The sequence below is a fragment of the Staurois parvus genome, unplaced genomic scaffold (assembly GCF_062004578.1).
Source record: "Staurois parvus isolate SC_StPar_1 unplaced genomic scaffold, SC_StPar_1.0 ptg000136l, whole genome shotgun sequence".
Taxonomy (NCBI): Eukaryota; Metazoa; Chordata; class Amphibia; order Anura; family Ranidae; genus Staurois; species Staurois parvus.
Window position 1 is genome coordinate 5938283 of NW_028317932.1, and position 15356 is coordinate 5953638.

At 40.8% G+C, this 15356-nt stretch overlaps 1 protein-coding gene across 2 annotated transcripts in view; it reads left to right on the forward strand.

Annotated features, from left to right (window-relative positions):
* The window catches only part of PLCD1 (phospholipase C delta 1), a 157579-nt gene that overhangs the window by 113714 nt on the left and 28509 nt on the right, over positions 1-15356 (forward strand). For both annotated transcript variants that reach the window (XM_089673149.1, XM_089673148.1), the window contains exons 3-5: positions 3531-3759; positions 10447-10576; positions 13062-13290. In XM_089673149.1, the coding sequence (XP_089529275.1) occupies positions 3531-3759; positions 10447-10576; positions 13062-13290 (588 nt within the window). The remainder of the gene's footprint in view (positions 1-3530; positions 3760-10446; positions 10577-13061; positions 13291-15356) is intronic.

Below are 15356 nucleotides of genomic sequence, written 5' to 3' on the forward strand. Positions count from 1 at the left end.
TTGTTTAGCACTGCTAAGCAGGAAGCATAACTGGCATATGTAATGAGCAAATATGGCTGCCCACAGGTATATATAATTTAAAAATGTAGATAGAAACGAGTCCTTTTTATCACATTGTCAAATATTGATAAGGTTTTCAATGAGATGATCGGTTACATATTTAAATAAAAAAAAAAAACATTGACAAATTCATACATTTTCTATACTGGAGGCATGAAGCCTATTTGTAGGGAAACCTAATCCAACGTTCCCAGAGTTGGGCTTTAACATGACCCTGTCACTTGCTGGCTGAAGGTAGGACACAATAACTGCAAAGAATGAAGAGGGATTCTCACCTTTTAGTAGGTGTTGAGGGAAGTCTGTGCTGTTTTTATAGAATATAGCTGTAGGTCATATTCTGTAATATTCATTGAACACCTTGTATGTTTTATTCCTGTCGGTCAATGCATCTGTTTTTGACTGATTCTCTGCTCCTCTCTATTCTATAATAAAATTCTTTGTAAAAGAATATAGCTGTAGTTGCTATATGACACTTCTTGGGTAACATGTTCCCCCACCTGTTGTTCCTCTTAGCGATCCCTACATTACCACAATGTAGCAGCAGAGGTTGTAGCTCCTGAATAGGGTGAAGACTAAATTCACCAGATACCAGAAAGGTGAGTATTCCTCTTCTTCTTTCACATGGTCATTCTGCTTTACATTTTTCCAGCTAAAGACAGGTCCACTTTAGGGAGAATTGCTGGTAAAGTGAGGCGTTCTCTATAGTCTTCCCTGTGGGTTGTCTTTGTTTAGAGGGTTCACGTTTCCTCCAAGTCCCCATCTGTGTTTCTCTTCCAATGTCCATGTTGTAATTTTTCATGGTGATCCTTTTTTATTCTGTAATGTTTTTCCTGTTAAGAATGTGCACATAAATCTCTCCTTTCCCTGTCAGGCAAATCTCTAGACAGTACATACTCTGTCGACAGGATAAGAACGTGTCTCTTAACAGAGGATGTTGAAGGTATCAAATAGTGAGCACTGCTGGAAAATGTATTTCCTCCTGATGTCACAGGCTGATAAATTATCATTGCGCTGTGCCATACTACTTATTTAATGGTTTAATGCTCAACTCTAGGCGAACTGCTAAAAAAAACAAAACAAAACCGCTGTACATGCCAAAGGATTTGTTATTCTGTTTACCCAGTCTTGTGATGCTCCTGCCAGATAGCGCAGCCAGATCTGCAACACCACTATCATCTGCTGCTCACCAACCTGTCCCCAGTCTTCTGGTTTGCCAATGAATTGGCATTGTCACATTGATCATGGAGTCACTCTGCTGCCTTTTTCTGTGAGCAAGCCCACAGTGTAAGATTAATGGGACTGTGCAGTGTTATATTGCTGCCCCTCTCCCAGGCTTAATGCTACCATGCAGGAAATTACATTAAAAAATAATTCCACACTGCTTCTTGTTTTTGTCCAGGGGCGCAGGGAAAAGCTATACTTACCCAATCCTTCAAACCTCTGGAAAAACAGCGTTCCCCCACATCCAGCAGTGGACTGTTCCTGCAACTGCATGAAACTGGGCATGTCTGTGAATATTTTAGGTTTATTGCATGCATGATGAAAGACACTTTTTCTATTACTGTCAACTTATTAAGTAATTGGGCAACTAATGTGGATTCTTTATATCTATTATTATAATGTGGTTTTATTAGTCTGAGAGAACTGTTGTTGGCAGCAACCAATATCAGCCAATCTTTGCTTAATTTTTATTAGCTTTACCTTTTTTTACCCCGGAAGCAATTTTCTTGTGTACTGACAATTTTCCATAAGAGCTTATTGGAATGGTTTGTGGTTTTACCGCAATGCAATTTTGATCAATTGAGACTATTTGTGCTCTTTGCATATATTTGGCAGTGCTGTGCTGCCAATGTTTTTAAATGAGAAGGATGCTGTATTGTATTGCTTGGTGTAAATGATAGTTTGCATGACGGTGGGGTTGATTTACTAAAGACATAGTGCATGTTCACGTTCAAAGTGAATTGTCACTTATCTTGGTGATTGAGGCAGAACAAATTGAAACTTCACTTTGCAAACCATAATCATATACGAGGAAAATAAACAAAACAATTGTTTTTTTTGCTTGCACATAATTGCACGATTTAAATCAGTACAACTTAAAGTGGTTCTAAAGTGTGCAGCTCCATCCAGCCCCCCTATTACTTGCCTGAGCCTGATCGTGATTCAGTATTGTGCATGAGAGCAGAGGCTCTCCTGGGTCTCCCCCTCCTCATTGGCTCAGATAATGGCTCCCGCTGTTGTCAATCACAGCCAGTGAGGAGAAAGTGGGGGGGGCAGAGCTTGAGAGCGAGCATGCAAGAGTGCCCCTGTAGGAAGTGCCTTGCTATGGAGGTACTCGGCAGGGGGGAGGAGCAAGGAACACCAGCGAGGAACCCGAGAGGAGAGGATCAGGGATGCTCTGTGCAAAACCATTGAACAGAGCAGGTAAGTATACCATGTTTGTTATTTACAGTCACTTTAACCTCATTAACCAGTATGAGCAAATTATCTCTTTGCAAAAGGAATTTTCACTTAGCTTAGTGAATAGGCTTAAAGTTGAACTCCAGTAAAAAAATTTTTTGGGATACAGCACCAGTCAAGAAAGATTCCTCTAACGAATACTATTCTATGCCCTACTAGCTGCTGATTACTGTACACCCTCCACTTCCTTTCTCAAAACCCAGGCTTTCTGTGAATGGACAAGATGAGACGAGGGATGGATGAACAACAGGTTCTCCCCTTTTCCCTTTACAAGAATGCATTCTGTGAAAATACTTCAAGGAGTTTTGTGACTGGATGAGAGTAGAGGAAAGGGAGGGCAAACAATAGGATTGTTTATTGTTGCAGCTGCTGCCGCTCATCTCTGCAGCACTATAAGATCGCCACTGTGTGCTCCAGGAGATCTTAAGGGGGGATTTGCACTGTAAGCAGCCAGCAGGACATAGGACACTCGTCACTAGAGGTAAATAATTTGGCTGGTGCTGTATTTCAAAACATTTTTTTTTTTTTACTGAAGTTCAGGTTTAAGTTGTTCTGACTTCAATTATCCAATCAGGTGCAAGCAAAAATCACATTTGTTTTCATTTTGCTTTGCACATGATTGGGATTTCTTTACAAAGTGGAATTTCATGTTTCTTGTTTAATTTCCTTCACTAAGAAAGTGAAATGTCACTTTTTCCAGTGGACATTCTGTACTTTTAGTAAATCTGGGTCATTTTGTAAGACAAGTCTCCCTCTTCCACGGAGAGCCAGAAGAAAAAAAAAAGTATTTTTGCCTGGAGTCATTCTTCAGCTTTGGTCTTTAAGTTCATGTGACACCATGCAAGTGCAAATATTTGTATACAAATAACCACATATAAAGTTCTGTTGACTGGCCTAGGGACATCCAAGTACATTGGATGGCTGACATTGTATCTGTGTTCTGTATCTTATTGAACATTGCAGCTCAGGTTATTCTGTCTTCTAACTACATTTCTGTTTTACTTGGACAGTCAGTGTTGATGACATTGAGGATGTACGGCCGGGCCATGAGACAGAAGGGATGAAACGTTTTGCTCAGGATGTGCCGAGAGACCTCTGCTTCTCTATCATCTTCAAGGGACATCGCAAGAACCTTGATCTCATAGCCAGCAGTAATGACGAAGCTAATCACTGGATGGGAGGCTTAAATAAAATAATAAATAATTCACGATCTATGAGCCAAAAACAGAAGTTACAGCAGTATCCTTTTCACAGGCTGTTTGTGTAAGATAAGAGCTTCATCAAGCATTGGTGGTGTCATGGTCATTGCCTATTTGTGCGGTCAGCTGTGGCTTTTTAATTTTGTGCTACAGATGAATTAATTTGCAGTTCTCCCCAAATCTAGTTATGCAAAGGCAAACCTGGATTTGCCTGCCTACTTATTTCTGTGCAAACTGTGGAAGCTAAAAATGAAACCTGTCATAAGTGTTGACGGCTGTCATAACTGACCTTTTACAAATTCTAATTGTCTGGCTGTCATGCTGACCTTCTGTCTTCAATACCTCAAGCTGATACAATATGCAGATCGGTAAGGTTGGAGAAAATCAGACGCCCTTATGTGCATACTTGTTCCAAGTCGGTGATTTAGTCATGAAATAGGAGGATCATTAGAGCAGCCAGAAAGCCAGTATTTCAAAAAAGGAAAAGCTAAAGCTCAACTTCGGGCAGGTAAAAAAAATCCTAATCTCCCCCACTGATGCTCACTATATTTCTTGACTTGTTAAAGGGATGATATGTGAATAAATAAATGTAACTGTACCCTCTTGCACAGAAGTTCCTGTGGGGGCTGGTCCTCCATTGTATGCAGTGAACTCCGAGTACCCACCTATTCATTAGGGGAATACAGACTGCTGCAGAACAGTAGAGAATGGTAAGGGGGGGGGGGGGGGACAGGTTTTGGATCCTCCCCTAGACAAAGCAAGTTTCTATAACCTGCATCATCCGCTAGGGAAGGGGGGGATAATAGAATTTTCTGTAGTTCAAAAGATGACCACATCTGTTCTGCCACGGAGTAGATGTAAAAGGGATTATATCATATCCCCTCCTCTTTCTCTACAGTAAAAGGAAACTATAGTTCCCATCAATTGTAGTGACTGTGGGCGGGTACACTAGGCCTGTACATGTTGAATGTGTCTGAGATTCTCGGTCTGCCCACCACTGCTGAATTACATTAGTTCTCCTGGGGAAAACTACAGAAGGGATGTGCCAAGACCAGTAGCTGGGGGAAATTGGAGGCATAGCAGCCACTGGTCTTACAAACAAGAAACCAAAGGGAATTAATGGTTTGATTTGAAAATTAATAGGCTATTTCAGAGAAACTACTGAGTGAACCAGAAGATGAATGGCATATTCAGTGAAGGTAGAAAATCACCAACAAGGACAGGTAAAGAGGCCCAAAGTTCTGCCTTAAAGCTAGCGCTGCATATATGTTGCTTGCAACACAATTTGATTTTTTTTTTCTTTTAGAAAGTAATTCTCTGCAGTTTGCACAGCTACATATTTTTTTTAGCTGTATGGAAATATTAGATCTGTCTATGCACTAATGAATACCTTGCTCTGTCAATGAATCGCTAAACCATATGTTCACCTCAATTCCTTTTGCTACTGAACACTCAGGTAGGAGTGAACTACACAGTACAAAATAGCTAAGTCAAGAGAAAAGTGCAGTATGTAGGCTACCATTGGTGAACCACTTTAAAGAAAATGCTAGTTGCTTTGCTGTGTCTGGCTTCACTGACTACGAACAAGCTTACAACAAATGAAAATTGGAAAAAAATCATAATTCATTATATCTGTACTTACCCCAAGTCATTGCCTTTTACATCATCATAAGCATGACAGCCAGACAAGTAGCAATCAAGCCAGACAAGTAGCAATCTTCCAAATGAGATGTCGACAATGGCAGGCTTTATACTTCTTTTAAAGACTAAGTTCACCTTTTATTAAAAAAAAAAGATTTTTTTAACACTGCAGCCTGTAAAGCATTGTATCCTCAATCAGAAGATTGTGACTCTCGGTAAGCAGTCTGCCCGTACCTTGTACAGGCAGGCTGTTACAGAACGGCAGGAAGCATCAATGGACCATGAGAACGCTCACCAGCACCCTCACAGTTCATTAAGAACTGCAAGCTGACAGACACAGAGACCAATGGGAGATGTAGTTCATTAATTCACAGAACTCTGTGAATGAATGATGCGGCTGTGTGGGTGGAACCCCACATGACTGTATTCTTTTAAAATTTTGACAGCGGGTGCGGGGAGAAGGTCTTCCACTCGCTGCACAGGGAGGGGGAATCGGGGGGGGGGGGGGGGGGGGGCAAGGAGGAGGCAGGAGTTGGAACATGTTACATGTTCCACCCTAAATACGGTTGGAACATGTAATATGTTCCAAAGGTGAACTTACCCTTTAGGAACTTTTTTCTTCTCTTTCTTGATTATGTTGTCTGCAGTGACTGAATTTTCTTCAAACAGATGGTGTTCCTTTTTATATAAGTTTTTGCTTTTTAGCTGGCTGATTATTGATAAGGATAAGGCTGATAAGAATCAGCAAGGAGTATACACATCTTATTTTGGGTGCCTTTTTAGGGTTCATTTACACTGCAGCTCATAAACTGACGTTCAGGAGCTTTTCTGCGTTTTTTTTTCAGCAGCCCCTGAACTAATGTTTTCCTATGTGTTCGTGTACAAATAGTCTTTTACAGGCAGTTGAGTTTACAGTCGTTTTTTTGAATGCAGCAAAATTGCATTCAGGAGTAGATTTTACCGGCGTTTCAAATGCCAAATGCTTGTAAGCGTTTTTTGATTGGTCCATATCCAGGGCACAATTCAATAAGCGGTATCATACTGCATCAGTGCATGCAGTAGAATACCGCATAGCATTTAAAAAAAAAACCAAACCATTTGAATCCACTAAAAAAGGCTACTAAAATACCGCATGAGTTACTTTATCAAGTCACACGGTATTTTAGTAGTGAAAAGCATGCATTAATGTTTCAGCTGTCAGCTTAAAGAATTTCTGGCAATTAAAATATAAATTTAAATGGCGTGGGGTCCCCACTCCTATCCATACCAAGCCCTTCGGGTCTGGTATGGATTTTGAGGGGAAGCCCAACGCCAAAATAAAAAAAAAAATGGCGTGGGGGTCCCCCCAAAATCTATACCAGATAGTTTTCCGAGCATGCAGCCCAGAAAACCATAGCAGACCACATGCTCTCAATATGAGAGGGGTGCTTTTTTTGTAGTGGGAGCTCCCCCCCCTCCCCCCAAAAGCACCTTGTCCCCATGTTGATGGGGACAAGGGCCTCGTCCCCACAACCCTGGCCTGTGGTTGTGGGGGTCTGTGGGCGGGGGCTTATCGGAATGAGAATGGGGTACATGGTACCGCTACCCATTAACAAAAAACAAAAAAAACTGAAGTGTTGTCAAAGAATGTCTCATATCTTTTATAAGTCCTTTATTAAAAGAAGGAAAATAAAAGAATGTCCTCTGAAGTAGATCCAACGTCAATAATGATGCCCGCCGCCGTTACAAACAAGAAAAAAAAAAAAAAGCTCCACTCCCGACGCTGGCCCCCCGGCTGTCTGCCTCTACGCTGGTTTGACAGTTCTTAAATATGTAAGGGGCGGGGTCACCCAGTGACATCACTTGTGACCCCACCCCCATGCAACATCGGCCGGGGCATGCTGGTCACTGACGTCACATGGTGGCGGGGTCACATACGTGATGGCCCTGCCCCTTACATATTTGGGTAAAATTTGGTGCGGAGCCTTTTTTTTTTTTTTTTCGGAGTGGCAGCGGCATCGGGCATTGTGATTGACGTTGGATGTACTTTGGGGGGCATTCTTTTATTTTCCTTCTTTTAATGAAGGATTTGTCAAAGAATGTCCCCTGTCTTTTTCACACTACACCTTTTTTTTTTTTTTTTTTTTTTTTTTTTTTTGTGAATGGGTAGCGGTACCATGTACCCATACTCATTCACGTGTTTTTCCAATAAGCCCCCTGCCCCAAAGCACCCCCCATGTTGAGGGCATATAGCCTGGTATGGTTCAGAAAGGGGGGCACTCGCGCTCTCTCGCCCCCCCCCCCCATTTCCTGACCTGCCGGGCTGCGTGCTCGGATAGGGGTCTGTTATGGATTTTGGGGGGGAACCACACAACTTTTTTCCCCTCAAAATCCATACCAGACCCGAGGGGCTTGCTATGGATGGGAGGGGGGGACCCCATGCCGTTTATTAAATTGCCAGCAATTCTTTCTTTTACTTTCAGCTGTCAGTGGGGAATCCCGCTGGCAACTGAAACATTACCACATGGTTTTCACTATTAAAATACCACATGACTATCTTTTAAAAATGCTTCTAAACGCAAACGTACATAAACGCTGTAGGTAAACACGGCTAAACTGATGTTTTTAACCTATGCTTTCTAGCAGTCAGTTTCCAGCGGTCAGAAGGGTTTTTCAAACGCCCTGTACACATGAGCCCTTAATGGCAGAAAAAAATGCAGCTTCTCCTCTCTGCTTCCCTTTTTTTTATACATGCTTTCAGACACTTCACCCAGCATATCTCCCCACCCCACCCCATACCCCCTCCACCAGTCATCCTAATCATCCCCATCATCCAAACAGGTCCTATTGGGTATCATTGAGACTTAAAAATATGTTAATAGCTTGGCTTTTAACATAGAACAGAACAGCTGAGAGAAGATCATCATTTTTAGTTCATTTTGTTTATTTTTTTATAAAAAGGCAAATACAGAAGCTAGCTTTTTTGTGCAATCAAAACATGGAATTGAGGAACTGGCAATGTTACTTGTATGTCATCTGACACATCAATCAATTTCTACACTTTATTTTCCAGTTCAGTAATCCTGTATTTATCAATTGTTTTAAAATATTCAGAGATCCAGTCCTATACTTTAATCATTTTGGTTCCCATAACCACATGGGATCTGGAAACCCTTGGTTATAAACCCCTGATTTTAAAGGGTCTGTCCACTGACACTAGAATATTCTGTTTTACAACCAGTAACTCCTGCAAAATCTAATTTATGTAAAATACAACAAAAGGGAATAAGACTCCCTCACAATAAGAGGTTGGAACTTAGACTTTGGGCAAAGGCATCTCTTGATAGAAGTTCAAGAAAAGATCTAAAATCTTGGTGGGTGGTTTATCCTGCTGCCATTCATCCAGAACAGAAGTATCAGATGTAGGTTGAACAAACCTTTAATTATGGGCAAAACGAGTTCTTCCCATGGAGGAGGGGGAGTGAGATGTGTATTCTGATATTGATTCTGTAGTGCACTGAATGTTTGTTGGTACATTTTCCCTACCCTAGGCATATTGGTGCACAAGCCTATCACAGTATACAATTCAGTTACCTGACAGTTATGATATGTATTGTTCTATACACGATCACCTGTGTGCACACACCCCTGGGCCTCTGTATTAGAGTGACATAATGAATATTTATAATCGAGACAACAGACTGGTCTACGGCATGTAAGAGGTTCTTCTTGTGGTGGATGGCTTATCGTACACATATTTCCTTAATTATAGAGGACTATAGAAGTTGGGTGTAGGTCACGGAATAAATATATATATCAAAACCATCTCTAGCTAGCAAGATCTTGTAATTACTAGTTGGCATAGACTAGTGTGGTGAAGACAGGCACCAGCTGCTCTTATATTTACTAACTTGTCTAGCGTTTGGCATGTTAAATAACGTGTATATGGGCAAGAAAACAGAATATGCATTATACATTAGTGTAGGTACAAATAATTTACTACCAAATATGGATAAGTATAGGAAAGCCTTGGGGTCTTATTAAAATGAATCTAAACCTACATTTAAAAAATTGCAAGCAGGTAGCAAGTTCGCAATATTCTATTAAATGTCCATTGAGCCACACATGTGCGACTCTGTATACATTCTCCGCCCTGTGGCTGTGTGCTGGGATGAGTGACTGCATGCACGAGAGTCATGTTATTACCTGGCAGCAGAAGATATCGGCACCCAGTGAGGGATCTAACAACCACATCATTGGAATGGAGTTGAGACATCTGCAGACTTCAGTTCCCTTTGGAGACTACACACAGTGGAGTTGATATTCTAAAACCGGAGAGTGCAAAATCTGGTGTAGCTGTGCATGGTAGCCAATCCGCTTGTAACTTCAGCTTGTTCAATGAAGCTTCAAGGAAAAAAAAACTGGAAGCTGATTGGTTACTATACACAGCTGCACCAGATTTTGCACTCTCCAGTTTCAGTAAATCAACACCAGTGCAGGATTGTAATAGTAGTGAGGGCCCATGGCTGTAAGGGACTTAAATCCTTTGTAACTGAAAGTGTTCCTAAAACATAATATAATCTTAACCTAGTTACATTTCCTAGTATTTGATCGCAAGCTTTTGGACAGAAAGACATGATCAGGATAAAGCTGGTTCCCAGGATTCCCAGTACATTATATCAGTCAGTTGAAGTTTTAATAAACTCTCAATTTCAAAGAAAATTGATACGTCATCCTTTAGGTTTTTTTCTTTGTTGTTTTTTTTTTTCTAATTTGTCTCAGGACCCCAGAAAAACCTGAGCATTCTTATATGTTAATGGCAACCACTTATTTGGTCAATGGCTTTGGCAAACCTTTCCTACCTCCAGTGCTTTACTACAGGCCCATCACTATGATTGTGCAGCCTCCCTAACCAATTGTGGGATATATGAGAAAGTTGACCAGACCCAGCAACCATGTAATGGTGGTCATTATTTGCATATGAGAAGGTCTTCGTATTCTAGGGCTGCTCTACAGTCTACAATATTCAGTGTTCAACTGTGCAACATATGGTAGAATGAAATTACCTATATAAAGCTAAGCTTTTTTTCCTCAATGCTTTAAAAAGTTGGATTCACACATGTCTACGGAAAGCAGACAAAAATAAAGACAACAAGATGAGCCTTAAGGAGCTAAAGCGCTTCTTGCAGGAAGTGAATATTGAGACTGATGACAGCTATGCAAAGCAAATATTCCAGGTATGTACTCTATATCTATACATATAGTATTGCATACAAATAAGATTCTTTTTTTACCCTTTAATATATATTATTAAAGTGTTACTAAACCCAGAACCCTGCATTCACTATATCTGGTCTTACACAGAACGTGGATGTGCAATTATTTTAGTAAATATACACTGCTAAATACCTTTTCTCATCAGCAGTTAGAACAGTCTTGTGACTTCTATCCCTGTCCAGCAGAGCACTTGTTAACGCTTGTAGGAGGAGCTTTCTTTCTGCTCTAGGAGGATGCAAAATCCCTGACCTCTGTCTTGACAGCACTGATTGGCCCTGTGCTGAGCAATACACACTAAACTGAACATGTACAGAATGGTTACGGTTCAGTCTGTCTTATCAAGAGATAAGAGGTGGACATTTGAAAAAGAGTAGAAGCAGAGAAGTCAGGATCAAACAGGTTTTTTTACACAATGCAGAGGATTAACCCCTTAGGTTCCACGGTGATTATAACAAGCATGCTTTACTACATATACAGACTGATTTTTACTGTTGTGGGTTTAGTAACCCTTTAATGTGGTTGGCAATTTTAACCTCATTGGGGTGTCTGAGTGTCACTAACAAAAGTGATTTCTCCGTGTTGTCTTATGAAAAGTCCACTAAAGGATACGAGACAAAAATGCAGTACCATTCACATTCTAGTTAAACTTCAACATCCAGTGCATTAGGACCTCAAAGGTCCTGATGAGATACTGAAATCAATGTTTGGGTTCCCAAGACAGAATATAGAAATCAGCTGTAATATGACCACCCACCAACACATGACCACCTTTTTTACAATTGAGTAGGTCCCCCTTTTGCCACCAAAATAGTCCTGACCTATTGAGGCATGGACTCCACTATATCTCTGAAGGTATGCTGTTGTATGTGGCAGCAAGCTGTTAGCAGTAGGTCACGTGATGTAAAACAAAAATGCCATTTATTTGAGCAGGTCACCTTCTTCCATTGTTCCATGGTCTAATTCTGATGTGCACATGCCCATTGTAGGCATTTTTGGCAGTGACACGGGCCCGCATGGGCACCCTGAGCAGTCTGCTGCTATGCAGTCCCATACACAACAAACTGCAATGCACTGTGTGTTTTGACACCTTTCTATTAGAACATGCATTAACTTTTTTCGGCAATTTGAGCTATAGTAGCTCTTGAATTAGACTACACAGGTCAGGGAGGCTTTGTCTGCCCATTACCCTGCTGATTTACCGGTTTTCCCTCTTTGGACCATTTTGTGTAGGTCCTGACCACTGAAGACCTGGAACATCACACAAGAGCTGCAGTTTTAGAGATGCTCTGACCTGGTTGTCTTACATTTTGGCCCTTGAAATATTAACTTAAATCTTTACACTTGCCCATTCTTTCTGTTTTCAACACCTCAACTTCAACTTTATCTCCTTACAATAGCATCTGAATGTGGGTGGGCCTAATAAGGCACACCCACATTCAGATGCTATTGTAAGGAGATAATCAAAGTTATTCACTTTGCCTGTCAGTGATAATAAAGTTATGGCTGATCAGTGTATATCCATGCAATAGGGGCATAGTGAGAAAAATATTTAAAGCTGAATTCGAGGTTAGCTACATTGGGTGCTATTCAGAGAACGATTTGTGTTTGCTCAGTGAATGCAAAGCGTTCCAATGCTGGATGAGTGCAACTACGTTTAAAAAAAAAAAAAAAAATCCTGCCTGAAATTCTAGGCATTCCGCTACTTTGCAAAAACCGCAGGCATGCCATGAGTTACGTCTAACAAGGTACCTGCTGCCTTGTAGACTTATCTCTATTCTTATCTCTATTATTCACCTCTGACAGGTTTCTTGTGCTCTAGGAAGATAACAGCTGCTCACTGTGGCTTCAGTTCCTTCAAGAGCAGAGTCACTGGAACTTTTATGCTCGCCCCTCCTTCTGACCATTCACAGAAGCTTTTGTATTCTGTGAACTCCTTTACAAAGGCTTCTGTGAATAGGCAGCAGAGGGGAGGGGGCAGGCATAGCTGCTCTGTGTGCTTCTCACAGCTGGGGTGTATCTTCCTAGAGTGTAATAGACCTGTCACATAAAAGTACTAGAGAAAAGTCCCGGAGGTGACATGCACCTATTTGGACTTAAATCATAGTATGCCTGCACTTTTTGCAAAGCTGCTGAATTCCTGGAATTCAGATTTAAGGGGCAAAAGGCAGCAAATATTTAAAGGGCAAAAAGTTGCGATGTAAAAAAACTTGTGTGGTGTCACTTGAAGCCCCAATATAAAAAATAATGGAACCCTCTGCACTTCTTCCTTGAAGTAGGCATGGACAGCACATGAATACGTGCATGGAAATGTGCATGAATTCATCCTAATGATAATGTATATCCAAATGAGCCACCGGACACTGGAGGTATTTGTTCACTAATATTTTTATACTCTTTTGCAGATTAACAAATATAACCATAACCTAATGTTACTTACATTTATAGCAATGTGATAAATCACAGACTGGAGCTTTGGAGGATGATGAAATTGAGGAATTTTATAAAATCCTGACAATGCGAGAAGAGATAGATGTAATATATGACACCTACAAGAGCAGCGAGCGTCTTATGTCTGCTGAAAAACTGCACAAGTTGTTGACTGTGGAGCAGCGGGAGGCCGTGACCTTGGAGCAGGCAGCCTCCCTGATAGACAAATATGAGCCAAGTGAGGAAGGTGAGCAAGATTTATCTCTAGAAGAAAAACTTCCCACATATTGTGCAAAGTGAGAAAAAGCCTTGTTGTCCAAGGACATCAACTGGAAAATGTAAAATAAAATAAAATTTAAGTAACTTTTTTTTTTTCATTTTTTTTTTTTGTGGTTTTCCAACATTTTACATTTAAAGCCCAAATCCAGCCAAAACATATATTTCTTTTTGGATAGAGCGGAGAAGGCTAGAGACACTGTCAGGTATTTATTTCCAAAGGGAGGCAAGTAACCCTTTATTATAAAAGGAGAAAAAATAAACTCTGACTTCAAAATAATGATAAATACTACAACGAATAAAAAGCTTCAAGTGTTTTCAAGGAAAAAGGTAAAGGCATATAAACAGATAAAAATAAATAGCTCATGGATCTTTCTAATTGCCAAGCTATAAGACTGATTTGTTGGGGGATGGGGGTCAGGGTCTGTTGTAGATTGTAATCTCCAAGGAGCAGGGCCCTCTAATCCCTCTTGTATTGTTACTGTATTGTCTCCCACTATAATGTAAAGCGCTGAGCAAACCGTTGGCACTATATAAATCCTGTATAATAATAGAGGGGCCACTGCTTTCATATTGAAAGTAGTAGTCCTCATCTGCAGGCTACCGGTGACTGCTGAATAATTTACAAGTAAATCAAATATTATGAATTTTTTGGACCCTAAATAGGTTTACAGTATTTTAAGTGTATTTCTATGCAAAACGTTTCTACTTTTATGATGGGGAATGGTTAGACCTGTCAAGTTTTTAATAAAGTCGACCTTTTAGACGTGTCTCAGGAACAAAAGCTAAGAGGAAATCCTCAAATAGGAACAACTGTGTCTGTGGGATGTCTGGCAGGGATTTCAAACTTTCCCTATTCTTTCAAAAACTATAAAAATAAGTTTTGGCTATACATACACTTTCATTAGAAACTTAATTTGGGATTTAAATATGTTGTATTGCAATATTTTGTTCAGTATAGTTTTATTGTAATGTTTGCTCCATGTGTCTACTTTTCCATGGCTTCATTTTAATAGAACTCGCCAGCAGAGTCTTGTTTTTATCTCAGATGCCGTGATATCTATCCCATGTTAGTACTGCGGTCTCCCAGCTGAACTACTGTGTTCTGATGGGGGGACTGCCCCCCGCAAGAACACACCAGTCAGCGCTGGCAGGCATAGGCTGCCAGCACTGATTAGCATAGTTTAGCATGCCCGTTCGACGTAAGCTGGCTGTCCAGCTGGCTTCTGTTGGACAAGTGGGTGTATACACGAGGCGAATGTCAGGTGGTTTCTATTGAACCAGCCTAACTTTTGCTCGTGTGTATGGGGCTTTACTTCCGTGTCCATCCAGGTATAAAAAAGTGTCCTTTTTTTTTTTTTTTTTTTTTGGACTTAAGCAATACAGATTGGAAATGATCAGATGTGAATGGATGTAAGCCCACATACGTCTGATTGCCCTTAGATCTAACATGGGTCCAGAAAGCTCCACTTTTTACAACTGCGGTTTAGGTATGGCATTTTGGATGGTCACATTGTTCCAGCTTGGAACACCTTAAGTATATATGTTCCATATCTGGCCAATCTCTGTGGAAGCTGGAAATCACTGTGGTAGACGCCACTACTACAGTGATACTACAGGGATTGCTGCTAGTTTCCTGGTCCTTCATCGGCACCATTCACGAAAACCTTACATTTTTCTTAATTAATTCAAGGCATTCTCTGATTGGACAAATTGTAGATTGTGCTGTCCTATCCCACCTCTCCATCTTGGCCAATCAGAGAATGCTAAGTGTTCTTTGAATGGCTCCTGATCCAAGCAAACTGCCTCCTGTGTTCACTATGCAGCAGGGCAGTCACTCGGCACAGGACCCAGAAGACGGCGGTGATCATTGTAGCAGATTCCAGTTTCCAGAATTTTGGCACGTGCACGTTTCAGTGGTTCAATGTAACTATGCTAAAAAAGCCATACTTAAACTTCAAAAATGTAGCTAAAGGATGAACACACACTGATGTCACAAAATGACATCCGTTCTTCACTGCTTAGATTGAGTGGAGG